Source organism: Geotrypetes seraphini, chromosome 19, assembly GCF_902459505.1.
Source record: "Geotrypetes seraphini chromosome 19, aGeoSer1.1, whole genome shotgun sequence".
Classification (NCBI taxonomy): domain Eukaryota; kingdom Metazoa; phylum Chordata; class Amphibia; order Gymnophiona; family Dermophiidae; genus Geotrypetes; species Geotrypetes seraphini.
In genome coordinates this window covers 14,473,969-14,500,112 of record NC_047102.1, presented here as the reverse complement: position 1 = coordinate 14,500,112, position 26,144 = coordinate 14,473,969, and the positions used below count along the sequence as shown (strand labels likewise).

At 41.1% G+C, this 26,144-nt stretch overlaps 2 protein-coding genes and 2 non-coding genes across 7 annotated transcripts in view; 3 read left to right on the top strand and 1 right to left on the bottom strand.

Annotated features, from left to right (window-relative positions):
• AGBL2 (ATP/GTP binding protein like 2) overlaps positions 1 to 12,651 on the bottom strand; it is an 82,170-nt gene extending 69,519 nt beyond the window's left edge. For all 3 annotated transcript variants that reach the window (XM_033928595.1, XM_033928598.1, XM_033928597.1), the window contains exons 1-6: positions 12,524 to 12,651; positions 12,340 to 12,407; positions 9,490 to 9,600; positions 8,303 to 8,366; positions 6,973 to 7,098; positions 5 to 193 (exon numbers count right to left, since the gene is read on the bottom strand). In XM_033928595.1, the coding sequence (XP_033784486.1) occupies positions 5 to 193; positions 6,973 to 7,098; positions 8,303 to 8,366; positions 9,490 to 9,600; positions 12,340 to 12,405 (556 nt within the window). In that variant the 5' untranslated portion in view covers positions 12,406 to 12,407; positions 12,524 to 12,651. The remainder of the gene's footprint in view (positions 1 to 4; positions 194 to 6,972; positions 7,099 to 8,302; positions 8,367 to 9,489; positions 9,601 to 12,339; positions 12,408 to 12,523) is intronic.
• Positions 7,414 to 7,520, top strand: LOC117352419. Its single transcript, XR_004537679.1, has one exon. It is a non-coding gene; the product is annotated as a U6 spliceosomal RNA (small nuclear RNA).
• Positions 7,542 to 7,648, top strand: LOC117352418. The gene has a single exon (XR_004537678.1). It is a non-coding gene; the product is annotated as a U6 spliceosomal RNA (small nuclear RNA).
• A 149-nt stretch (positions 12,652 to 12,800) lies between the features above and the next one.
• Positions 12,801 to 26,144, top strand: part of MTCH2 (mitochondrial carrier 2) — a 41,678-nt gene continuing 28,334 nt past the window's right edge. Inside the window, exon 1 of one of the 2 annotated variants that reach the window (XM_033928306.1) lies at positions 12,801 to 12,915. In XM_033928306.1, coding sequence (XP_033784197.1) covers positions 12,829 to 12,915 — 87 coding nt within the window. In that variant the 5' untranslated portion in view covers positions 12,801 to 12,828. The remainder of the gene's footprint in view (positions 12,916 to 26,144) is intronic. The other variant, XM_033928307.1, reaches the window with a different exon arrangement.

The following is a 26,144-nucleotide window of genomic DNA, read 5'->3' as shown; positions in this document are numbered from 1 at the left end:
TTACCTATATGGTAGATCTCATCCTCAATGACTTCACATTCTATGGGCCATCGTGGGGCCTGTACGGAGCCATGAAAAGATGGCATAGCAAATAAACCACGTGGTTCCCGAAGACGTGGAATATATCGGCCCTCCTGCTGATCAAACACAATCTGAGTACTCCCAAAGAGTGAAGCCTCCAGCAATAAAGAACCTGAGGAAATAAAGTTAGTAAACAGTAAAATCTTGCAGTTTCTTTGATGTATAGCACAATATTTTAAACACAAATGTGGAACAGGGGTTTATCTTCAAAGAACTTAGACACACAAAGTACTACGGTAACCTATGATACTTTGTGCATCCAAATGCTTTGAACATGAGCCTCATAGCCATCCAGGACACATTTTTCTCTCTAAACCTCCATGATCACCACATTCAGAGGCAAAGGGGACAGACCACCCCTGCACCTTCTCCTCCTCTAAGTCCACCCACCTACCTACCTCTTCAAATGATCGCCGGCAATGAGAAGCATCTCTAAACTGCTGCTCGTGACAGCCTCAGCCATCCCTCTGACAACATTTCCTGGTTGTGGGACAGTGATTCCACTGCCCTGGGTAATTCCTTCCCTCACTACATAGCTGATTACATTAATATTGAGTCATTTCTATATGTAAATTGATTCACAACAAAATAGACCAGGTAGGCCTCAGAAACAATTCCTCTTTCCCTGAAGTATGTGGTCTGAGTGGAGGTCATTCTGATTAGCTGACCTAGCTGTGGTATACATGAAGACTGGTTTGTTTGGGGGGGGGTTACCCATGTACCTCATAGATAACTTTCAAAAGGGAAACTAGCTTTGAAAATGTTCTACCATATGTGCATAAAAATAGAATGCATACATCACAAGTTCTATATATGTGCACATTTGAAAATGTTCACCCCCAACCTAAATACCATCCCAAGAACTTCATTTTTTGCAGTAGCTAAAACTATGTGTTTTGTTTTAAATTTTTTATTCATTTTCATATATCAACAAGTGTAACATAGAAATTTTTAAAGATCACATAAAACATACACTTGAATTCCTTTCATGTATCACTGTAAACACAATATATTATTCTGTATTTATAAACAATAATACCTAAAATATCTGTATTACCTAATATGTATAATAATTGTTGTTAAAATTTAAACCCTTCTTTTCCCTCCCCTCCCAATACACATAACAATTATAATGACAAATATTCTATGAGATAAATTAAATAAAATGAATCCCACCCCCCTCCCTTCTTAATAAGATGATTTCATTCATTACAGAAATCTGCTAATGGTCCCCAGATCTTCTGAAACTTGCCAAAATAACCTATAATATAACCTATGTGTGTTAAGGACATTTTTGTGCACTTTCAGCTCGCTAAATGTCTGAAATTGTCCCTCTAGGAAACATAGCTTACAAAATCAGTCATATTTAACAAACCAAAACTGTTTTTTGCCATCATCTAGCATGCATGTCAAATGTCTTTTAGCTTCCCTGTACTCAGCTTACTTTTATCATAATGGGGCAAATTCTACAAGTAGTACCTCTTTTTAGGTGCCTTGATGCTACAGAGTGAGAGCCTAAAACATATAAAATGATGATCGATAAGGCCATATGGCCTATTCAGTTTGCCCATCCATACCATCTACTACCTTTTTCTCTTCCTAAAATCTTCATAAAGATCATACGAGCTTATCCCATGCTTCTTGAATTCAGATATAGTTCTCTTCTCCACCACCTCTACTGGGAGGTCTTTCTACGCATTCACCACCCTTTCCATAAAGAAGCATTTCCTTAGATCATTTCTGAGTCTATCCCTTTTTAACTTCATCTTATGCTTTCTGATGCCAATTTCCTTTCAGTTGAAAGAGATTTATCTCCTGTGCATTTATGCCATGGATATATTAAAATATATCAAAAAAAGATACAGAGCACTTAGAAAAAGTACAGAGAAGGGCAATGAAAATGATAAAACGGATGAGACGGCTTCACTTTGAGGAAAGGCTAAAGTGGCTAGGGTTCTTCAGCTTGGAGAAGAGACGGCTCAGGGGATTTATGATAGGAAAGGGTAGATTTGAATCACTTCTTTACTCTCTCTCATATCTTTCTTGTAAAGTATGCATATTGAGATCTACGAATCTGTCCCCCATATGCTTTATGATGGGGACCATTTTAGTAGCCTTCCTCTGGACCGATTCAGTCTTCTTTCTATCTTTTTGAAGATGCAATCTCCAGGAATTGTACACAATATTCTAAATGACATCTCACCAGAGGCATTATCACCTTTTTTCCTACTGGCCATTCCTCTCCCTAAGTATTCAAGCAGCCTTCTGGCTTTGGCCTGACACCTTTTCTACTTGTTTGGCCATAGATCATCAGATGTGTATATCTCTAAATCCTTCTCTTCTTTCATGCATGGGCATCCAGATTTCTGTACGCAATAAGAAAACCATTTTAGTTATACCGGTATATCGTACATGTTGTCACAGAGAAGCCCCTACGAACACCAGCAGACACCTGGAAGAGCAGGCTGCTGCTAAAATAATAGCTGTGCCACCACCATTCCCTGGTAATAATAAACCTGTGACTAAGCCTACAAACAGGGAAAGGTATCTCACTCAACTGGGGCACTGTGAAAGGAGCATGCCCAGTCAAATGTCTATTTATCTTTTTCTAGGCAGGTGCCTAATAAGCAAAAGTCATTAAGAACATAAGAATAGCCTTACTGGGTCAGACCAAAGGTTCATCAAGCCCAGTAGCCCGTACTCACAGTGGCCAATCTAGGTCACTAGTACCTGGCAAAAACCCATGGAGTAGCAACATTCCATGCTACCAATCCATGTCTTTCTCAATAACAGACTATAGACTTTTTTCCTCCAGGAAATTGTCCAAACTCTTTTTAAAACCAGCTAAGCGATCCACTCTTACCAGTACAGGGAGACTCCTTTAAGACAGTGAAAGGTAAACCTATGTTTGATGACATTAAACACACACAGGGTACTAGGTAGGAATCAGTTTTAAACAGGCTCACAACTCTAAGGAAGCAGCTCACACCTGAGCCTAGCAGGGCTAAGCAGAAAGGAGGAGAGCAGAGCTGAAACATAAGAACATAAGAACTGCCATCTCCGGATCAGACCCATGGTCCATCGAGTCCGGCGATCCGCACACGCGGAGGCCCAGTCAGGTATACACCTGATGTAGTTTTAGTCACCCATATCCCTCTATGCCTCTCATAAGGAGATGTGCATCTAATTTGCCTTTGAATCCCAGCTCAGTGGATTCCTTAATAACCTCCTTTGGGAGAGCATTCCAGGCGTCTACCACTCGCTGCGTAAAACAGAACTTCCTGACATTTGCCCTGGACTTGTCCCCTTAGCTTCAAACCATGTCCTCTTGTCCGTGTAGCGTTGGACAATGTAAATAATTTATTTTCCTGCTCTATTTTATCGATGCCTTTCAGCATTTTGAACGTCTCGATCATGTCCCCTCGCAGCCTCGCAGCAGGTAGGGAGAAAAGCCGCGCGACTTAATACATCCAGCCCCGCAGGAACCTCGTGACCCTCGGAGGCATCCCCATGGGATTCCCGCGACCCTAGGGGGCGTCCCCACGGGATCCCTGTGACCCGAAGGGGGAACCTGCGGGATGCCTGCGGGTCCCGCGGGATTCCCGTCGTCCCCGTTCCCGTGCAGCTCTCTATTCTACACCACTCAGGATTTTGTAGTCTTCAATCATATGTCCTCTCAGCTATCTCCAAGTTGAAGAACCCTAACCTCTTTAGTCTTTCCTCATTCGAGAGGAGTTCCATCCCCTTTATCATCTTGGTCGCTCTTCTATAAACTTATTCTAGTGCCACTATATATTTTTATGAGATAAGGAGACCAGAACTAAATGCAATACTCAAGGTAAGGTTGCACCTTTGAGCATTACAGAGGCCTTATAACATTCTTAGTCTTGTTAACCATCCCCTTTTCTAATAATTCCTAGTATTCTATTTGCCTTCTTGGCCGCCGCCACATTGGGCAGAAGGCTTCAAAATGTTGTCTACAATAAAACCTAGATCCTTTTCTTGAGCGCTGACCCCCAAGGTGGTCTCTAGCATCCAATAACTATGATTTGGATTATTCTTCCCAATATGCATCACTTTGCATTTGCATTTAAGTTGCCATTTGGATACCCAGTCTTTCAATTTCCTAAGGTCCTCCTGCAGTTTTTCACAGTCTGCAAGCATTTTAACAACTTTGAACAGTTTAGTGTCATCTGCAAATTTAATCACCTCACTCGTAGTTCTGATTTCTAGATCATTTATAAACAAGTTAAATAGCACTGGTCCCAGCACAGATCCTTGCAGCACACCACTATTTACCCTCCTCCACTGAGAAAAATGGCCATTCAACCCTACCCTCTGTTTTCTGTCCAATAACCAGTTCTTAATCTACAATTGAACATTGCCTCCTATCCCACGACTCTTTAATTTTCTCAGGAGCCTTTCATGAGGAACTTTGTCAAAAGCTTTCTGAAAATCTAGATACACTACATCAACCGGCTCACCTTTATCCACGTTTGTTCACACCTTCAAAGAAGTGAAGCAAATTGATGAGGCAAGACCTCCCTCAGCTGAATCCAGGCTGACTCTGTCTCATTAAATTACATTTGTCTACATGTTCCACAATTTTATTGTTTATGATTGTTTTTCCACTATTTTGCATGGCACTGAGGTCAGGCTTACCAGTTTGTAATTCCCCGGATCCCCCTGGAACTCTTTTTAAAAATTGGTGTAACACTGGCCACCCTCCAATCTTCAGGTAATACAGAAAATTTTAACGACAGGTTACAGATCACTAACAACAGATCAGCAATTTCATGTTTGAGGTTTTTCAGTACCCTGGGATGTATACCATCTGGTCCAGGTGATTTATCACTCTTTAATTTGTCAATTTGGCTTAGTGCGTCTTCCAGAGTCACCGAGATTTTGTTCAATTCCTCCGCCTCATCACCTTTGAAAACCATTTCCAGTTCAGATAGATTTCTTACATCTTCTTCCGTAAAGACCAAAGCAAAGAATTCATTCAGTCTCTCCGCTATGGTATGCATAAAACAAGTTGCAAGGCAGAAGACATAACTTTTGATAAGCTGAGAGGATGCAAATGTGACATAACTTGCCTAAAAAGAAGTGTAGTAATAGTAAACCTTTTTGTAGTTTTGAAACCTGAATGGGTAGGATTAATACATCTAGTAATTTTGGGTGGTTTTGAATACCACACTATTGAGCTGTGATAACTAGCAGTGCTCAATAGTGCTATCAGGTTTAGTCCCATGACTTGGGAAAGTAGAAGTTCCATGAACTGTGAAAGTATGTTTGTTTAACCTGTGAAGATTCCAGAATGGCAAAAGGCCATTCTCTCAAGAGATTACTGATCTAGACTAACTGAGATAATGCCAGAACCAAAGTGTGGTTAAAAGAGAAAAGAAAGTGGTTGCATAGACGAAAAGATTTGTTTTGTGAAAATAAGAAAGCATTTAATCAGTGGTGAACTGAATCTGTTTTTGCATTAGGACCCAAGAATCTGAGAAGGTTCAGTTTTTGGCGGAAGTGTTTGAACTATGAGGAGAGACTGGAAGCCCTGAATATGTATACCCTAGAGGAAAGGAGAGACAGGGGAGATATGATTCAGACGTTCAAATACTTAAAGGGTATTAACGTAGAACAAAATCTTTTCCAGAGAAAGGAAAATGGTAAAACCAGAGGACATAATTTGAGGTTGAGGGGTGGTAGATTCAGGGGCAATGTTAGGAAATTCTACTTTACGGAGAGGGTGGTGGATGCCTGGAATGCGCTCCCGAGAGAGGTGGTGGAGAGTAAAACTGTGACTGAGTTCAAAGAAGCGTGGGATGAACACAGAAGATTTAGAATCAGAAAATAATATTAAAGATTGAACTAGGCCAGTTACTGGGCAGACTTGTACGGTCTGTGTCTGTGTATGGCCGTTTGGAGGAGGATGGGCAGGGGAGGGCTTCAATGGCTGGGAGGGTGTAGATGGGCTGGAGTAAGTCTTAACAGAGATTTCGGCAGTTGGAACCCAAGCACAGTACCGGGTAAAGCTTTGGATTCTCGCCCAGAAATAGCTAAGAAGAAAAAAAAAAAAAAAAATTTTTAATTGAATCAGGTTGGGCAGACTGGATGGACCATTCGGGTCTTTATCTGCCGTCATCTACTATGTTACTATGTTACTATGTTACTATATTGCAAAGCAAGAATTTGCTCAAATAACAGCACTTGTTTGAGAGAGAATGTTTTGTGACTTTGAAACTTCTAAACCATACACGTACTGTACTAAGTCACCTCCAAACATCTGCTCGGTTTGGTGTATGAGCTGGGCAAAACAGGCTGCTCTTTTACAACTAAGCCCTATGCCTGGTCACAATGTATGTGACCACAATACACCAGCCAAAAACCAATATAACTGTGGTTGCATAAATGTGGCAGGTATGCACAAAACAGCAGCCTGTAAACTGTGCGCATAAGTGGCAGCCCCACCCTTGTTCCACCCATGTGATCGTCCCCTTGCACAGAATAGAGCTTAGTCTCTTTCTGTCACTTATGTGCATAAATGCACACTTATGCGCTCAAGTGGCAAATAAATGTAGGTGCCCAGTTGTAGAATCGCCCTTTTTGTCTGCTTGCAACTAACCCACTCTAAAATTCAACAACCATCATTTTCTAGAACAAGTGTTCTAGTTTTTCTTTCTACTAATCATATAATCCACCTCATCTTTATTATTTGCCATTATTTTTAGCATATATCTATACTATAATCAGTCTTTTAAAATTATTAAATCTACCTGTGCCAAGGTGGGCAATAGTGCCTTTCTGAACCCCAAATATGTGTCTCAATTTGTGTGAAAGAGAAAAGCTCAGTCTTCTTGAATTTGCAAAAATGGCATATTTCTTACTCACATAACAGCTTATTCTCTTCCTGAAAAGAATCTTGGTTCTTACTACTTCCCTTATGCATGCTGGTTGTTTTTGTGTCTCCCCAAACTTGAGAGGATAAGATGCATCCTTTTCGAGTCTTGTTCTGACCTATGGAGAAACATATGTTAAAGATTGCTCTCCCGCTTCCCCAACTTGCAGTTTCCCAAATTTGTTTTGGGGACCCACACAGCGAGTTGAATTTCCAGGATATCTACAATAAATATGCATGATTTAAATCTGTATACACTTGAGGCTTAGTATATGCATATTTATTGTGGAGATCCTGAATATCCAACCTGCTGTGGGGTTCCAAGAACAGGTTTGGGAAGCCCTGTCCTAAAAGAAATTTCTAAGCCTAAAATAAGACAAACAAGTACGGGCAAATGCTGGATGTCCATAAGCTCAAAAAAAAAAAAAAAAAAAGTGCTCGCTTCGGCAGCACATATACTAAAATTGGAACGATACAGAGAAGATTAGCATGGCCCCTGCGCAAGGATGACACGCAAATTCGTGAAGCGTTCCATATTTAAAAAAAAAAAAAAAAAAAAAAAGTGCTCGCTTCGGCAGCACATATACTAAAATTGGAACGATACAGAGAAGATTAGCATGGCCCCTGCGCAAGGATGACACGCAAATTCGTGAAGCGTTCCATATTTTAAAAAAAAAAAAAAAAAAAATCAATTTTAAAATAAATCAGAATTACATCACAACTCCTACAAGACCCAATTTCTTGATAAAAGATGTAAATAATGTGGTTGCTGCGTTAGTAATCTGACCTTTAAAGTGGAGTAAAAGGAAATGTGTGTGTAATCAAGTTTCAAGTTTATTAGGATTTTATATACCGCCTATCAAGGTTATCTAAGCGGTTTTTACAATCAGGTACTCAAGCATTTTCCCTATCTGTCCCAGTGGGCTCACAATTTATCTAACGTACCTGGGGCTATGGAGGATTAAGTGACTTGCCCAGGGTCACAGGGATGACAAAAAGCCCAATTTTGCAAAGATTATCTAGGTAGGAAAAGGAGTGTACAAATCTGGATGTTCTCAATTTGCAGAATATTTTACAACAGACTCAAAAAATTTGTATTTTACAGTATCAAAAATAGAGAAGCATCACTCAGGGCTTGTATGTAAAACATTTTTGAAAACTGGACATAATTCTAAGTTTCACATTTATAAGATAGTTTTTAATATCAAAAAAGGAAGAACAACCCATTCCCTCTCCCCTGCTCAAACCTCCAAACTCCAGGTCCACAAAAGCATTTGGCTGATACTTATGTATGCCTTATTTTAGAAAGTGCCTGATCTTTACCTTTGAAATAGCCATAGTATTGCAGATGATGATGCATGAACCTCTCATAGGGATCAGTAAACAACTGTGAAAAGTAAAAAGTAGTTCAATCACACAGAAAGAATCAGCTAGTTACCAGTGATTGCTTTCTCAGCTAGAACATTATCATTAATATTCTATAATTTCTTGTGGTTTACACATAGGCCCCAATTCTGCAAAGTGCGTCCCAATCGGGAGGCACATTTTCAAAAAAAATGCTTCCCAAGCAGGTTGCCTATATTGAAGGCACCTCCAGGAGCCTAGGAAGACCAGCAAGCCTGTCTTAAGGCTAGACAGTAGCCTTAGGTGAACCTAAGCAGCTCTAAGCGTCTCCCTAGTAGAGCGGGAGACACTTACAATGTAGGCCAGTCTCCCCTTCCCCCATCAAAACGGCCCAACCCCCCTTCCCCGGACCCCCCCATGAAACCCCTCACCACGGAACCCCATCCCCTCGAGTTACCGGCAAGTTGGCCAGACGGGTCCTTGCACTGTCTGGCCAGCAGGCACGCCTCTGTCCCTCCGCTCCTACCCTGCCCAACCCGCAATATCCTAGGGCTGGATTGGCCCAGGTGCATAAGGCCCCTCCCGCCATACGAGGACGAGGTTGGGGCGTTTTGATTGGGGGGGTCCAGAAGGAGTGGTTGGGTACCCTCCTGTCGACGATCTTCGGGGGGGGGGGGGCCTACCGGCAGGAAGATTTGAGCACCTTTCTGCCAACGATTGTGAGTTTTGTGGGCAGGAGGGGTTGGGCACCCTCCTGCCGTGATCGTCAGGGGGAGGAGGGGAGACTGGTGGCAGTACCCACTGCCGCTATACTAATCCCAAACACGATCCCTTGCCGTGATTAATATAGCGGCCACATCTAAACAAACCCGATTCTGTAACCGGTATCTGCAACATGGACGTCGGTTACAGAATCGGGTTTAGTTTGGGCGGGTGTAGGCCCGATTCTGTATAGGACACCCGGGACAGGCATCCTATACAGAATCTGGTCAAAGTGCCTGTTTGCAATTAGGTGAGCAATAAATGTAATCAGTGAATGAATGAATGAATAAATGAATACAAATACTTCATCTACAAGAAAGAAAGCACGTCCTATATTACCACAACTCTGTAGTTTTATCAAATCAAGGTAAACATTTTTGATGTGTGGTAAATACTGTACTTACGTTTAATTCCACATTTGTCTCCAGTGTTGGGGACATGTCATATGTATAACGATCCAGTTGGAAGTCATCAAATATTCTGTCTGAATGCAGCTTAACGATATATTTAATAAGCTAAAATAAAAATAACTTTATATAAACATCAGACACATTTTCTATTGCATTCATCTAAGTTCTCTTCCAATTAAGAATCTGATTATACATACTCTGCATGCTGTATAATAATAATAATAACAACTTTATTTTTGTATACCACAGTACCATAAAAGTTCAGAGCGGTTAACAGAGTAAGAGACTGTACATAGACAGCAATGTTACAAACAAGACAATCAGCTTAACTTAGCAAGTCGGGAGTAGTCAGGATATCCGGAGGCATATCGGAGATACAAGGCAGGGTTAAAAGGAGGGAGTCAGAGGAATTTATCAAAGAGATAGATTTTAATTGCTTTCCTGAAAGTTTGATAGGAGGATGAGTTAGAGATGAGAGTGGTTAGACATTTTTTCCATTTGCCTGCTTGGAATGCCAGAGATCTATCAAGGAATCTCTTGTAAATACAGCCCTTTAGGGACGGGAAGGCAAACAGGTAGGCATTACATGTGCGGGTGGGGCCTGAAAGTTCAAGGTGATCTGACAGGTAGATTGGAGACAAGCCTGATAAGGTTTTGAAGCAGAGGCATGCAAATTTGAAGATGATCCTTGCCTCTATCGGCAGCCAGTGCAGTTTTTTGTAATAAGGGCTTACATGATCTGACTTTTTGAGGTTGTAAATGAGGCGAAGGCAGCATTCTGAACGATTCTTAGGCATTTGATGGTTTTCTTAAAGGATCCCAGATATATAATATTGCAGTAATCTAGGATGCTTAAGATTAGAGATTGGACTAGTAGGAGGAAGTCGAAATAGTGTTTGATGGTGCGAAGTTTCCAGAGGGTACCAAAACATTTTTTAACCCGAGTATTAGTATGGACTTCGAAAGTCAGACATCAGTACAGGATGACCCCCAGGATTTTGATAGTAAGGTTAATTGGGTAGTCTATCTTGTTTAATTTCAAGGAGGTTTAGCTTGTAGGTAGGACTAGCCAGGAAAATTTTGTTTTTTTTCTGGGTTCAGTTTTAATTTGAATAAAGTGGTCCATTGTTCTATCTTGGTGAGGACAGAAGAGGTGAATTGTTCAGCCTCTTGTGTAAGAGAGGTTATGGGAATGATAATAGTGATGTCATCTGCATATATATATGATTTCAGTTTTAAGTCAGATAACATATGTACCATATATACCAAAACTGCTGCTGCTTTTTTTTTTCCTTTAGTATAACTCAAGTCGTAAAAATGTGGTAATTCAAGTTTTTGACTGTTTACAACAGTGGTTCCCATACATTACATTACATTACATTACTGATTTCTATTCCGCCTCAACCTTGCAGTTCTGGGCGGATTACAAAAGAGACCACTGGACATTTCCAGGATAATTACAGAGAGAATTCTGATCCTTTCCAGGAGAAGTTACAAGAATAATGGAGCTGTATATTTCAAGAGCTACAAGATGCTGTACAAATAGGAACTAGTGCAGATCCAGTATATATACCGTTAGGGAAGCATTGACATGCTTGAGGCTAAAGAGAAGGGAACTGGTGAGGGGGGAGTTGCGTTGAGGGGGGTCCGGTTGGGGTTAAGCCATCTGTATAAATTTTTTTGAATAGGTGGGTTTTGATTTCTTTGCGAAAATATTTGTAGTCGTTTGTTGTTATCAGGTTGGAGATAGTGTGGTCCAGTTCTGCTGCATGCGTCGCCAGCATACCCAGTCCTCTTACTAGTTTATATCTTGTAGCACTATAGTCCTTGAGTCTATCCATGGAAATCAATGCTACAGGTCCCATAATGCACCAGTACTGGCCTCAACTGCCCCTCTTCGGGCTGGACAAGTCTATAGGCACCCTCAGTCATTTCACCCCAATCTGCTCCCCCCCTACATAGTTTGCTGGCAAACCACTTCTAGTGTCAAATAGTCCTCAAAACTCTGGGAGTAATTTTATAACGGAGGCCTTTTTTTTTTATTCTTTAACGTTTCATTGAAGAAATGCAATAAATACATAATAATATAACACAGTAAAATAGTCATTACATTTAAATTGACCATATTAACTTCTAATAAATGTTTATCATTCCTTCAAAATAAATTTTTTATATCTCTCAATATGTTCCCTCAATTTCCAACCCCCCCCCCCCAATATTTTAAACAGGACTTTGATTTTGTTTAGAATTATAGGAGTTTTGATTGAGCACAATTAATTTATAACGTTTTTGAGCACAATTAAACAATGTTTTACTATGAATTCAACTGCAAAGAACATCCTCCTACATCACATTTTTCATTTGCATAAACCTTTTATCATTCCTCCAACATATATTTTAATATATCTAAACTATTTTTCCCTATATCCCCCCTTATTACTTTATATATATATATATATATATATATATATATATATATATATATATATATATATATATTAAAATCATTCCAATTTCCCTCCCTACCCTAGAATGAAAGGTGACATAAAACATCAAATAAACAAAAATATTTAAAATAAATAAATTAATTAATTAAAAAACAAAAAAAACCCAGATTTATTTATATCTAATATAAAGTATTAAGAATCATACTTCTTGCTTTTGAGGATAATTTTTGTATATAAGGATCCCAGAATTTTTAAAAATAATCGTGTTTTTTTTTTTTTAACACCTGGAAACAAAAAAAGTATCTGTTTTATACAGGCAGCAAACGCTTAAATGCCTTTATTTTTATTTTTTTTAAAGGCACTTAAAATAATGCATAGTAGCGTATAAATCTTTCACCTGCTCCGAGGCTGGTGCATATTTCCGTTCGTTTTCTGTCTGGGTACAGGCGTCCGAGACATGCATCTCTGGAAATGGAAATAGAAAGTCATGTTTAAAAACAACAAGAGTCCTGTTTCTCCCTCCTCAACGCTCTCTTCCTTTTCGTGTCGCCCCCACCCCGGGAAAACGGTTTCGCACTCACGTCCCGTCCTTCCTTCGCCGCTCTCTTTGTCTTGTCACGAGGTCGAATCGTCCGGGGAGAACCGGCCCGGCTCCTTCACTTAGGGACGCCGTAACCTTAGCAACACAGGCCCGTCACGTGCTTTCAATGCCCCCCCAGGAGGCTCTCGTGCGCGCTCGTGCGCGCGGCCGGCCCTGGAAAGGCGCGTAGCGGGGGCGGGGAGAGGAGCGCGTGCGCGCGCGCGGCGAGAGCCCAGTTTCTCCTTGAAACTACGACCCGTGTCACGTGACGAGGGAGCGTGGAGGTGGGTTTTTTTTTTTCCCAACATGGCGGATACGTACAGCCAGGTGCTGCTGGGATCCGGCCTGACAGTCCTGTCCCACCCACTGATGTATGTGAAGGTGCTGGTGCAGGTAATGAGCGTCATGTCGCCTCTCGTGGAGCTGCCACTGTCAGTTTCTCTTCCTTACATGCCCAGTTTCCCCCTTTTACCCCGTCACTTCCAGTCTCTCAGGCCCTCTCAGCACGTCCAGTTTCCTTTTCTGCAGCTCCCCTGAGACGTGCAGGTTTTTGGGGTTTTTTTTTTTCCTTGGTCCTGCAACCTCCAGGTACCACGTCCTATCCAACTCTTCTGACTCCCGTCGTCTCCTGTTTTCATCCCTTCCTCCTTTCAGCTTCCCGTACATCACAATGGCCCCTGTGACTTAAAATCAACCCTACGCCCACCCCCCCTCCTGTAATTTCAGTCGCCCACCTTCTGCCCCTGTTAGTTATGATCTTTCGCTGGGATTGCCTGCTGTTCAGTGGTTCTCAGAAGCTAAGCAAGTTTAAAACCACTATGTGTATTTGCTAACACTTAGACCTATCTTGATTGCCTATATTTTGAAAGTGGATTTATTGTCCCTATTTTTTTTTTTTGCTTAACTTTACAGGCCCTATGATCAGCAGGGAAACTTAGTGATACTGTAACATCTGAGAGTGCAGACCTAAAATAAACTCCAAAGGAGAGACAGTTAAATACAGTTAATGGATGCTTTTAAGAGCAACTTTTACAAGTGTTATGTTATTTTCACGAAGGTGTGTTTTCCTTTTAAATTATATTTTTGTTTAATTATACAAAGTGTACTAACAAGGAATTACTATCAGTTACTAAATATGAAAACCATTGCCCTCTGCTTTGGCCACATTTTCAGATTCTTCTAGTGACAAAATCAAACACTGAGAAATAATATAATGACAGGGAAATGATTAACTCAGTTTCTCAATCTTTTCCTGGAGACATACCTAGCTGGTCAGATTTTCAAGATTAACAGTGAATATTAATAAGTTAGATTTACATATAAAGAGAGGCTCAGATTTGCATGTGTAGGAGACCCATTATATGCAAAGCTATCTCTCTCTATATATTTCATGATGGGAATCCCTCCAGGAGAAGATTGAGATGCACTTATGTAGAATATTTTAAGATGGTAATTTTCGATCCAATTTGCTTTTGTGGGTGAACTACCTGGTTACCCTTGTTTTCAGGATATCCACAGTGAATGTATATGAGATAGGAGACAGTTGATTCAGCAACTGAATATAGAATTGCATTGGTAAATTGATATGCAGAGTACTACCATAACAAAACTGTTGGTCAGGGTGGAGGGGCCAAGTTGCAGCCATGTCATTTGTTCTGTTTTTGTTTGCAGTTATACGATACCTTTAAGTACACATTACTGTGTTAAGCACCAGTGTTTAAGGAAACCAAAATAGAGCAGCAGTAACTTCATGCCTAGTCATTAGCCATGTGGTTGTGAAGATGCAGAAGTACGGTTCAGTTTGAGATATAATTTGGGATAAAGCATGGTTGTCGGCCTAAGTCAGCTCTATGTTGACATCCTCTAGCTAGCAATTTGATTGTCACTCATTTTGATGCTTGGATTTATAAAGCTAATCAGCTTTCTCGTCCGAGTCAAGCCGGTGCTGACGGACAGACCCTCGCGTGTGGACTTTAGCTCTAGAAGCACATCACTCTGTGCTCAGGAAAGTCATATCACAGTAATATTGCAGTTATTGTGAGATTGCCCTTCTTTTCTAAAGCACAGTATCCGTATTTTTTTCAGGACAGTCAATAGATCTTGCAAAATTAATATTTTTCCAATAGGATCATGTTTTCTGAGAACATTTCTGCTAGCAGCAGAATTTTTTTGCCATGTCAATTGCTTGGACTTAGTTAAGCAGAAGTATTTATTTACCTAAAATTGTGCATCAGAAAGAATGTGTTTATGTAAACTTGATATACTGTCCTTTAGTTTCTACAAGGAGGTTTACAATTAGTATACAATATAAAAAAAATAGATTTCAACATAAGGCAAACAGGAGAAATGCCCTGCCCTTTCCTCAAATAAATTCAAGATCAAATAGCACTTGAGCCTCCCAGCATGTTTGTTCCACAACGCCCAAAAACCTTATAAACACTTGGTTCTATCTTTTTTGGAACTCATAATATGTTCCTTCTTATATCTCCAAAAGACTTTGTTTATTTAAAAGATGAATATGCATACAGAAATAAATACAATACAATAGTGGGGGGTTGGGGGAGGGGGATGTTTATTCTGTCTTTTACTACAAAAACTGTACTTGGATTTTTATTCATGGTTTAGTGTTGATGTTACAAGGTGGATTTTTCCATCTTTTTTGTTGTTGTTGCTGTTTTCCAAGACAATAAGAAGATTAAAAACAGGAAAGAAAAAATACAATGCCAATAAGAAGATAATTAAAACAGGAAAAAATACAATGCCAAAACACATCACAGTCTTGATAAGCATTCTCAGTCCTTTGGCATTTCTTGGAGCTTTTGTCTTCCAAGGACCAAATCCTGTTGCATTTGTACAAGAAACACATGTAGATGTCCCCAAACCATACAGGGAGTCAGAAATTTGGGCAGACTAAATGAGTCTGCTATTTTGTATCCTAATTTAACTAATTGTATCCTAATTTCACCTAATGACCATTCCTACAATTAGGTCATTAAATGAATTGGTCGATAAGCAAGGAGCCGCCACTTACTGATATAGTACTTATCCACATCACCCTAGCCCATGCTGCATCTCTTTCCTTTCCTTCCTAGCCCATGCAGCATTTCTTTCCCTCCCTTTCTAGGGCTCCTCGGGAGTGTACCTTTGTTTCTTTCTTCAGTTGTTCTCTCTTATATGTTTAAATCAGATTACTTTAATACATGTGGAAGGGCTTAATCAAAACATATGTCTAAGTCCGATTTAGACATATGGCGCTAAACACCCAAAGTCGGCAGTGGGAAAAGGCCCATTTTCAAAAAAATATATCTAGAATTTTTTGTTTTCAAAAATCATCTGTCTGAACGTCCAGGCTGTTGTTCATCCAGACCACATTTTCGACCAAAATTTTGTCCAAGTCCCAAACACTCAGAGCAAGACCATTTTGACGTGGTAAGGGCTAATCTTGTAATGGACTAGCCACCCAGACATGGCAACAGAGAAGTGGGATACCTTACAGGACACTGCTGTGAACTTCACAAAAAGGGTGCCAGATAAACATCTCACCAGAACTCCCTTATTGGTTATGGTGAGCCTCCCAAAACACCCCCCAAAAACACTATACCCACCTGTCTGCAACCCCAATAGCCCTTATGGCTGTAGGTGGCACCTATATGGCAGTAGAGTAGGGTTTGGGGGGATTTTGGTGGGCACACATGTTCCACCATAAGTGTAGTAGTTAGAATGGCTTATGGGCCTGGGTCCCCCTCTCTATGGTTCACTAGCCCACCTCCCTGTGTGCAGCTCTACTAGGCTTTCCTGTACCAGGTGCTGATGTTCTGGAGACTGGTATGTACTTTTTTATTCTGATCTTTTTGGGGGTGTGAGGGGGTCAGTGATCACTGGGGGAGTGTGTGGGGGTCTTTACGTTGTCTCCGCAGTGGTTATCTGGTCACTTTGGATATACCTTTTTGGCACTTATACCTGTTTTTACATTGTCTAACTCGCACTTTAAGTTCCATCCAGGATGTCTAGTAAAATATTCGATTATCCCTGCAGGCCGACTAAGTGTAGGTCGGCCCTTATCCCGCCCACATAATGCCCTAACCACTCCTCCAGATATGCACCTTTCAGCTCTGGGCACACAGCGGCATTCAGAAGCATAAAAAGTCTCACGGGATGTCCAAAAAGTTGTTTGATTATTGTCCTTTAGGTCATCCAAGTGCCGACTTGGGCGGGTTTTTAGACGTGTTTAAGTTTTGATTATGAACTCCATACTGTATTCTATTGATTAAATAGATTTTGTATTTATGTCTGCCTTTGGTCGCATGTATTGCTCAGCCCAGGGGTGTCAAAGTCCCTCCTCGAGGGCCGCAATCCAATCGGGTTTTCAGGATTTCCCCAATGAATATGCATGAGATCTATTAGCATACATGAAAGCAGTGCATGCAAATAGATCTCATGCATATTCATTGGGGAAATCCGGAAAACCCGACAGGATTGTGGCCCTCAAGGAGGGACTTTGACACCCCTGGCTCAGCCTCAAGCTAATGCTCCTACATCTTATACTTACATCTTAGTATTTCAAAGCAGTAGGTTTATTACTTCTTTGTTTCCTGCTCTCCGTGCTTTTGACATTAAACCCCAAATTCTATAAAAAGTGATGATAATTGGGATCGTCATAAACAGTTGATCCTAATTGGTTTTAATTAAATATTTACATGTATAAATTTAGATGTGGGATCTGCGACTAAATTTTACAAGTGAGGGCAAAAAGGAGATGCGGAAATGGGAGGGTCAGGGGTCTTCCTTGAATTTACGCACTTAGGGGGCCTTTTACTAAGGCATCCATTATATTCTATGGACGCGTTAGCGTTTAGCGTGTGCTAAATTGGCTAGCATGCCTTAGTAAAAGAGGGGGTTAGTTTATAGAATAAGGGGAATTCACATCTAATTTAGGCTCAAGGATTTACACTATGTTTCAGTTGGCGTAAGTGGCCACACTTAAAGTTAAATACAGCTCTTATTGCTAAGCACTATTCTATAAATGGTGCTATTATTTTTTTTCAGCACCAATTTTTTTTTTTTTTTTTAAATGCACCATTTATAGAACTCAGTCCTAATTGTGTTGTGCCATATTTTAAACTTTTATGGAAAGTGTAGGAATCCATCGCCTACCTTCTAAAGAGAATTTTACTTCCCTGATGCTTTTGAAATGAACTGTTGCTTCAGTCTAGCTAAAAGCTGTCTTCCGGCTGGAAGGTCAGAGATGAAAGCACTTGACCGAGTTTTCAAGGTAGTCATATTATCCGAAGATAAGAACATGGTTTATTGTCCATTTTATTTCAGATCTTAGGTCCTAGTTTCAAGACGAATGTTGTCATAAGACTGGTTTTCTGTTCAATCCCAGCTTGTGGTCTCCAGTATGAAAGGACAAATGCTCTAGCCCTCCCTTCCTCACCGGTCTATGAGGGCAGAACAATATTTCTTTGTGATTCTCACCCCAGTAAATGGTGATTCTTCCAAGAACAGGAGGACCAGAAGCAAATAACATCCTCGTATAGTAACCTGTCCCCTCTGAGGTTGTGACTAGAGGAAAGAGAAAGGAACAGTCTGAGCATTCTGTTTAAGTGAGGAGAGAAGAGGCAATCAATTAAGATTAATTTAAAAAAATAATTAAGGTCCTAAGGAGTTACAGTTTTGTTATTTTAGGTATAATCTAGCATTGAGCACACAATAACACCTTTAATGTGCATTATTAGTAAATAGAACCAGTTGCAAAAAAATGAGACCTGCCATAAGTAACATGCAATAATGTGATTGTATATTTTAGTAAATCTATCCTTTATTCTTTTGTTTTCAAGCGCTAACTAATACAATACTATTACATATTAATATCTTCATTACATAGACTGTATAGGGAAGTTTGCTTGGGAAGTTCCAGAGGGATTTGTTCATTTCTAGATCATCTAGAAAGTCATTATGTAAATATAGTTAGTTTAGTTTACAGAAGACTGAACAAGGTGGTCAGATGTTATTTTCTGACCAAGTTCATACTATGCTTCTATACACCTGCAAAGCAGTGGTAAATAAATGGATGGTACATTCTGTTAAGAAAGCAATGAGTTTCCAAAGTATGCTTTAAAATGTTTCCTTCTGGCTTGAAAAGAGAGAAAAAGTTATTTGAGACACCTGACCAATTAATTTACTGATACTTAGTATCAGTATATTGCATGAAAAATTACTATTCCCTTAAAGCTTTCAGAACATGCCTATTTCTGCTTGTTTCTGTTTTTTGTTTCTTATACAAGAATTTTATTATTTGGGTTAGGAACCGTGTGCATGTATGTAATATAACATCATAAATTTTACCTTTGCAACTCAGTGATATAAGGCATTGTGAGATACTGACGATCTCTTGGTCCAGTGACGAATTTCTGTCTTGTTTGGGAAAATCGGACAGGCATCTTTGGGCCCCAGGCACAAGTGTTTCTTGTTATACAGGAAATGCTTCTTCCGTGGTTTTGCTCGAGTCAGACATTCTGCAAACTGTTTGTCACATTCACAGGCCATTCTTCCACAGATACTTCTGGACGTGCATTCTGTTTGAGATTCCAAGCACATGAAGTTGTACGTCTGCCACTTCACCTTGAAATGGCAATGTAGGGAAATCCTGCAGTGGCGATAACAACAGTCGTGCAGGAAGCAGCAGTGATCCACTGCGTCCACAGCAATCCCTGAGCCACCTGGTCCGCAGTGGCACCCGTACAAGTTTATTCCAATTAGGGGGATTCGGAGCTGGTTGCGATAACACCATAGAGTCAGAGCCATGTCAAACAGGCTGCGCCGCTCTCTCACCTGGGCCCCATTACCCTTAACAACCCAAAAGAGATGGAAAATAGCAAAAAGTAAAATTGTATGGAAAATCTTCATTTGCTGGTATGTCGTGAGCACTTTTACTAATTATGAGCAATTGGCATTCTTACTACCATAGATGCGTCTTTCTTATCAAACTTGATTGATCAAACTAGTTCATTCTGCATCCTTTATACCAGTATCTTCTGTTTACTGTTTTTTTTTGTCAGCAACATAGTTTTATATTTCTGCTTTTGCTGTTTCTGCTTTCAGTCTTCATAGTCTTTTATGCTGTCAGAATTTGCTCCCTGATCCCCAAAGACAAAGTTGTTGGAGCAATCCTATTCCTATTTATTTATTTTGCACTCTGGCTAGCTCCTCCCCACTTGTACTTAACACATTATGATTGGTAGATAAGTGTGACAGCTTTTTGGTTTGCCCACTTCAAATGCCTCTTGGTTAAAAAAAGAACTTTGACTCTTGCTGATCTGGTTTACAGAATTGAGATTGTAGGCATGATATTTAGTGGCAAAGCTCAATAACACTTGAAAGCCATTGTACCTATGACATTGACAGAGGGGTCTTGCTAGTGAAGCCAAACCCATTTTCTGCTGTGCAGTATGAATTAAGCCATAACATGTTTCCATACCAGGATTTTTCTGAAGAGCAGATGAGCAATTGAGCACAGCAGTTTTTAAGAGATGCTATGGTGATCTGAATAGTATTTTACTACCTGTTAAGCAGTGATGCCCAGTGCTGTCCCCAAGCCCCAGTATACTGAAAAGGCCACTCATTTAGTGTCCTGTTATGCAAACTTGTGGTGCTGGACTGGCACTAGGGTATGCAGTAGTAAACTTGGTGCACAGGCATCAAGGGTTAATAAGCAATGCCAATTTGTAGTCCTGCCCTACAGGTTCCAGAAATTTAAATGTTGTCTCAGCTACTAAATTTAGTGGCTTGGTTTTTTTGAAATCTTCAATTATAGGGCTGTCGGGAAGGAGCAGGATGCCAGAGGGTACCCTGACTGAGCATGGATGGCCACGTAACCACTATCTTATAGCACAAGTACCATTTTCCAGATAATGAACCTGAAACAGTGTATAAAATATGTCCCAAAGAAAGGAATATAGCTGTTAATAGAATACATAGCTTAGTGCTCATAAAAATTTCCATGGTGTAAAGCATCGGTCTCAAACTCAAACCCTTTGCAAGGCCACGTTTTGGATTTGTAGGTACTTGGAGGGCCTCAGAAAAAATAGTTAAAGTCTTATTAAAGAAATGACAATTTTGCATGAAGCAAAACTCTTTATAGTTTATAAATCTTTCCTTTTGGCTAAGTCTTAATAATATTATTGTCATTTATAGCTAAAGAGACAGATGATCAAGAAACTGTTTTATTTTACTTTTGTGATTATGATAAACATACTGAGGGCCTCAAAATAGGACTTGGCGGGCCGCGAGTTTGAGACCACTGGTGTAAAGGGACTGACAAAAAAAAACGCACGGGAGTATATCTGCTGAACTGGATAGCGGTGGGGATGGAGAGCAAAAGTGCTTGTTTAGTAAATTACACCCATGCTGGAGCTCATATGAAAATAGTAATGCAGCGTCAGAAGCAAGCTGATGCCCCAGTCCTCGGGGCATACCAGTCAGTCAGATTTTCAGGATACCCACAATGAATATGCACGAGATTGCACATTTCTCGTGCATATTCATTATGGATAACTTGAAAACTAGACTAGCTTGGTGCGTCCTGGGTTGAGAATCCCCTGGTAAAGACCTAGATGGAGAAAATTGTACTGATGTATGTTTATAGGTCTAGCTCAAAGCAATTATATGCAATGTTAAGAATAAATCACACAGGAATTGGTGATTTTGTGTCAGGTTGCCAGCCTAGAATCTTTTTTGAATTTGCATCCATTTTCGTGTTCTAGCTGGAGTAGAAGGCAGAGGTCATCCTTCACTTTAACATAGGGATTCTCAACCCAGTCCTGGGGGCACACCCAGTCTACTTTTCAAGATATCCAGAGTGAATATACTGGCTAGGTGCTGTAAGTCATGAAGTGATAGTGCAAGTCAGATAGGACTCTGACCCCTTAGTACTGATACAAAAATACATAACCTAGTAAGATCATAGCAGGCCAGTTCTTATCACAACACAGGAAATGATCACAGCTTGTTTTATGAATGCACACCATGTCATCTCTCCCCCCTCCCTCCATTTTTAATAGGAAGAATAAAAAATGGCTAACTCATTAACCTCATTTCCCCTCCCTTTTACTAAGCTGTGGTAGAGGTTTCTACCGCAGCTTGGAGCGCTAAATGCTCTAGCGCCCTGAGAGGTGATTAAAAACCTCTACCGCAGCTTATTAAAAGGGGTCCTTTATGAATCATTGTCTTTAACTTTTATGAAAACTCACTCTCCTTACAACTGTTGAACTTTAATTCATCCTGCTTGTGCAACTGAAAAAAACAACAACCTGCACACTGGACTGGTATTGTATTTCTCAGCTTTTCACAAAACTGCGTTAGACATTCTGGCCCTGATTCTATAAATGGCGCCTAACTGCTGAGCATAATTGTCAATCCTCCGCTAGGCGCAGTTTATAGAATTGCACCTAGCCGCACCTAAGCAGTTTTAGGTGCTGGTAGGCATTGAAACCTTAGGCATACTCCATTTAGGCCAGGATTTTCTTGGCTAGTCAAACCATGCCCCAAATCCCTCCTGAATCTGCCTTCAAACCACACCTACTTACTGGTAGGGGCTGACTCTGTGACAGTCGATTTGCAAAGGAACAATGGGGCTGTAGTCTTTTTCCCAACTCTATATTTTATAACATTTTTGCTGTAAAGAAGCAACATGCTATCTCTGCAGACACAAATTCACAGTTTTGAGAAATTCAAAATTTATGATAATATCTTCTAGATCAGTGGTCTCAAACCCACGGCCCGGGGGCCACATGCGGCCCGCCAGGTACTATTTTGAGGCCCTCAGTTTATTTATCATAATCCCAAAAGTAAAATAAAACAGTTTCTTGATCATATGTCTCTTTAACTATAAATTACAATATTATTATTAAGACTTAGCCAAAAGGAAAGATTTATAAATTATAACTCATGCAAAATTGTCATTTTTTTAATAAGACATTAACTATTTTTTCTGAGGCCCTGCAAGTACCTACAAATCCAAAATGTGGCCCTGCAAAAATTGTCTGTGACGTTATAAATGGATTAATAGAATTCATTTACCAAAAAGAAAAGAACATTGCATGAATATACACCTTCATGCTATATAATTAAAAACTAATCCTTATTTCATGATGAATAACTTTTGGACTATAAAAGTATCTTAAATAGAAAACTTTCTTTAGGTAGATGTTTCCTCAAAAAAAAAAAAACATTTTTTAAAATAAATCCAATTTAAATAAAATCTGATTTAAAAAAAATAATAAAAAATTTAAATAATTGATTTTTATCTTCCCTGTGTTTTTATTTTAGTTTAGTTTGTAAACTGTTAACATCCTTGAACGGATGGGGATAGGTTTAGCGAGCCAATAAATAATAATAACAACAGATTATCTGTGCGCCTAAACGCAAGTTCCATTTATAGAATCTAGGCCTCTATGCCTATGACTTAAAAAAATGTTAAGGGGGACCGACTGCCTTCAACATTTTTAAATTAAACTTTTTTTGAGTAATTATGGGAATATTGATAAAAAGGAGAGGAAGGAGATTGATTAAAGTGTTTAGATATAAAATAGTAAACTCATGAGGAGAGTGGGGCTCAGTGTTTAGAGCAGGGGTGCCCAACGCGTCGATCGCGATCGACAGGTCGTTCGCTCAGGCGACCCCAGTCGATCGCACAGCAGGTTCCCTTCTCTTTTTTTCCCCTCCTGACTGGCCCGCCTCTTAAAGAACGCTGGCCAATCAGAGTGCTGGAAGGGCGGGGTGAAGGGCGGTGGGGGACGGAGCTCAGCGCATCACAAGAAATAGAAGCGCCTGTAATGATTGAGGTAAGAGCGAGGCCTAATGCTGCTCGATATACAATTTTAAAACCCCCAAAATCGGCCTCCCAATAAGTGGCGTACCGAAGTGGGGCGGTCCGCCCCCGCCCCGGGTGCACGGCTTGGAGGGATGCACAGCCATCCGGGTCCTCCTGTCCTTCCTTTCCACCGGTCTGCGCACGGGGCTCGTACCCACCGCCCAAATGGTGCTGTTGGTTATCGCGAGACTCGCAGGAGTTGACGGCACCATTCGAGCGTCGGCGCGGGACCAGGCAGGCGCAAGCCCCGAGCGCAGACCGGGGGAAAAGAAAGGCAGGATGACCCGGACCTGGCCGGCTGTGCACCCCTCCAAGCCGTGCACCCGGGCGGATCGTCCCCCTTCTAAATCCATTGTACTTGTCTTTTATTCAGTTCCACTAATGAGCATTGTGACAGGCAGTTCTTATGGGGCAGTTCTTGGAAGTATTTCTTTGTTTTTCTGTGCCTAAGTATTCTATTAATTTAACTTCCTTATTCCTGTGGGGATCTCCAAAGGGGACGAATGGGAGACGGCCGGTGGCAGGTGGTACTTTAGCAATTCTTACAGGTTGCCATAGGCCTCAGGAGCTGTCTTCCCTCTGCCGTGGTCCTGCCCCTCCTCTAAGTCAGAGACAGGCTTGGGGCAGAGGGAAGACAGCTCCTGAGGCCTATGGCAACCTGCAAGGATCGCTAAAGTACCAGCGATCCTCTCTGCAGACTGCTCCCTGCTGGAATTAGGTAAATGGATGTGGGGAGGGTAGGCCTTCGGGGGGGGAGGGGGGGAAGTGCAGTCCTTCAAGGGGTAGTGCAGGCCTTCAGGGGGGGAGTCAACCTTTGAGGGGGAATGTGCAGACCTTCAGGGGGGGTCAGGCCTTCGGGGGAGGGGGGCTGTATAATAAAAAAATATTTGAACATAAATACAAAGTACACTCGGTGTGTATATATATATATATATATATACACTCGGTGTGTATATATATATATATATATGTTTAGCATTTTTATTGTTGGTAGATCGTTTTGACTTGGTCATTTTAAAAGTAGCTCGCAAGCCCAAAAAGTGTGGGCACCCCTGGTTTAGAGCAACAAACAAAAGAAGCATGCAAGATGTCTTAATCAACCAACAGTTACATTTATTCTCTTAAAATACATACAAAACTTGCATATAAAGTCCCAGTAATGTTGCTTGGCTTGAAAACAATTCAATGGGTTAAAGTCCTGACTAGTATCCCAATTTTGGCAATCTGGAATCCGTTCTTCAGGGGACAGACAACTGATTCAGTGCAAATCATAACCAAAATACAGAACTGAGACTGGTAATACCAAAATATGCAAGCCATATTGGCAACTTCAGTGGCTCGGCACCCTTAAGTTATGGGTTCAAACCCCACGCTACTCCTTGTGACCCCGGGCAAGTCGCTTAATTCTCCACAGTCGCCAGGACAGAGGCCCAGATTCACTAAAGCCAGCAATCGTCGCTAAACCATTTTTAATAGCTTTAGCAACGATTGCATTTGCTGACCCAGTGCAGAAAATGGCTCACCCCCTGGTTTTCTGCACGATCACTCATTCCCCGATCCAACCATGCAAATAAGCTTATTAATATTAAAATGTCATGTAAACTAGTAGAGCGATTGATGCTCTGGAATGGCTTCCTGATGTGCTAAAAAAAGTGATTGCTTTTAGTGATCCAAAAAAGCGACTGGTCAAGACAAGTCACTTACCCATCTAGCCTTTTTTTTTTAATGGGCACAGATGCTGTGCATCTTACACATGCACAATATGTGCCCCATTAAAAGAAAAAAGCACACCCACGCCACCCAACCCCCTGCTGATAATGGTCCTCCTTGACAACCAGCACTGGAAACCGAACCCGCTCCAGTGAAAACGACAGGAGGAATGCCCATTTCCTCCTGCCATGCTGATGCCAGCTCCCCCGTGCAATAAAAAATAACAGAAGGGATGCCCACTCCCTCCCCCCCCCCCCCCCGTGGCAGTAAAATGGCAGGAAGGATGCCCACTCCCTCTTGCCATGGCAATCCGCCCTCCTCTCCCCCCCCCCATGGCAGCAAAATGGCAGGAGGGATGCCCACTTCCTGCTACCACCGAAGGCTCACTCTTGTGCCAGGTGCCTCCCCAAAACATCCCCTACCCTCCCCCTTCCCGAAAGTAAAGGCAGAAGGGGTGCCTACTCCCTCTTGCCACTTGAGGTTCCCCAACCCCCTCCCACCTTCCGAACCATCCCCCAATACCTTTTCATACATGGAAGCTCAGTCCATCCCACTTGTAGGCACGCCAGATCGAAATAGCGGGCCTTTCCCTCCTCGGTGCCTCATGTAATACCTGGGGAGAGGCCTAAGGCCCTGATTGGCTCAGACGCTAGGACCTAACAGAGAGAAAAAAAGTCTCTTTTTTGTTGATTTTGTTTACACCACAGCGCCGGCATAGGTTTGGGGAGGGGGGGTGGAAAGGCTACAAAATAAATCCAGCAGGATGTTTGAAAAAAGAACACCCAATTAGATTAAAATTGAATCGAAAAATTTTTCTCTGAATCGGCAGCACAAGTTGTCTTTAACATCTGGCCTATCTCACCAAGGCAGTAGTCCAGCTCAAAGTACTGAAATAATACCTTACACAAAACCATGGGCTAAGAACACATGCAGAGATGAAACAATGCACTGATTCCATATGCCAGCTCTTTTCATAATATGATAACTGTGGCTGTGGGTGAGAATCCAGGAAAGCTGATTTGACATCATACGGAGGGGG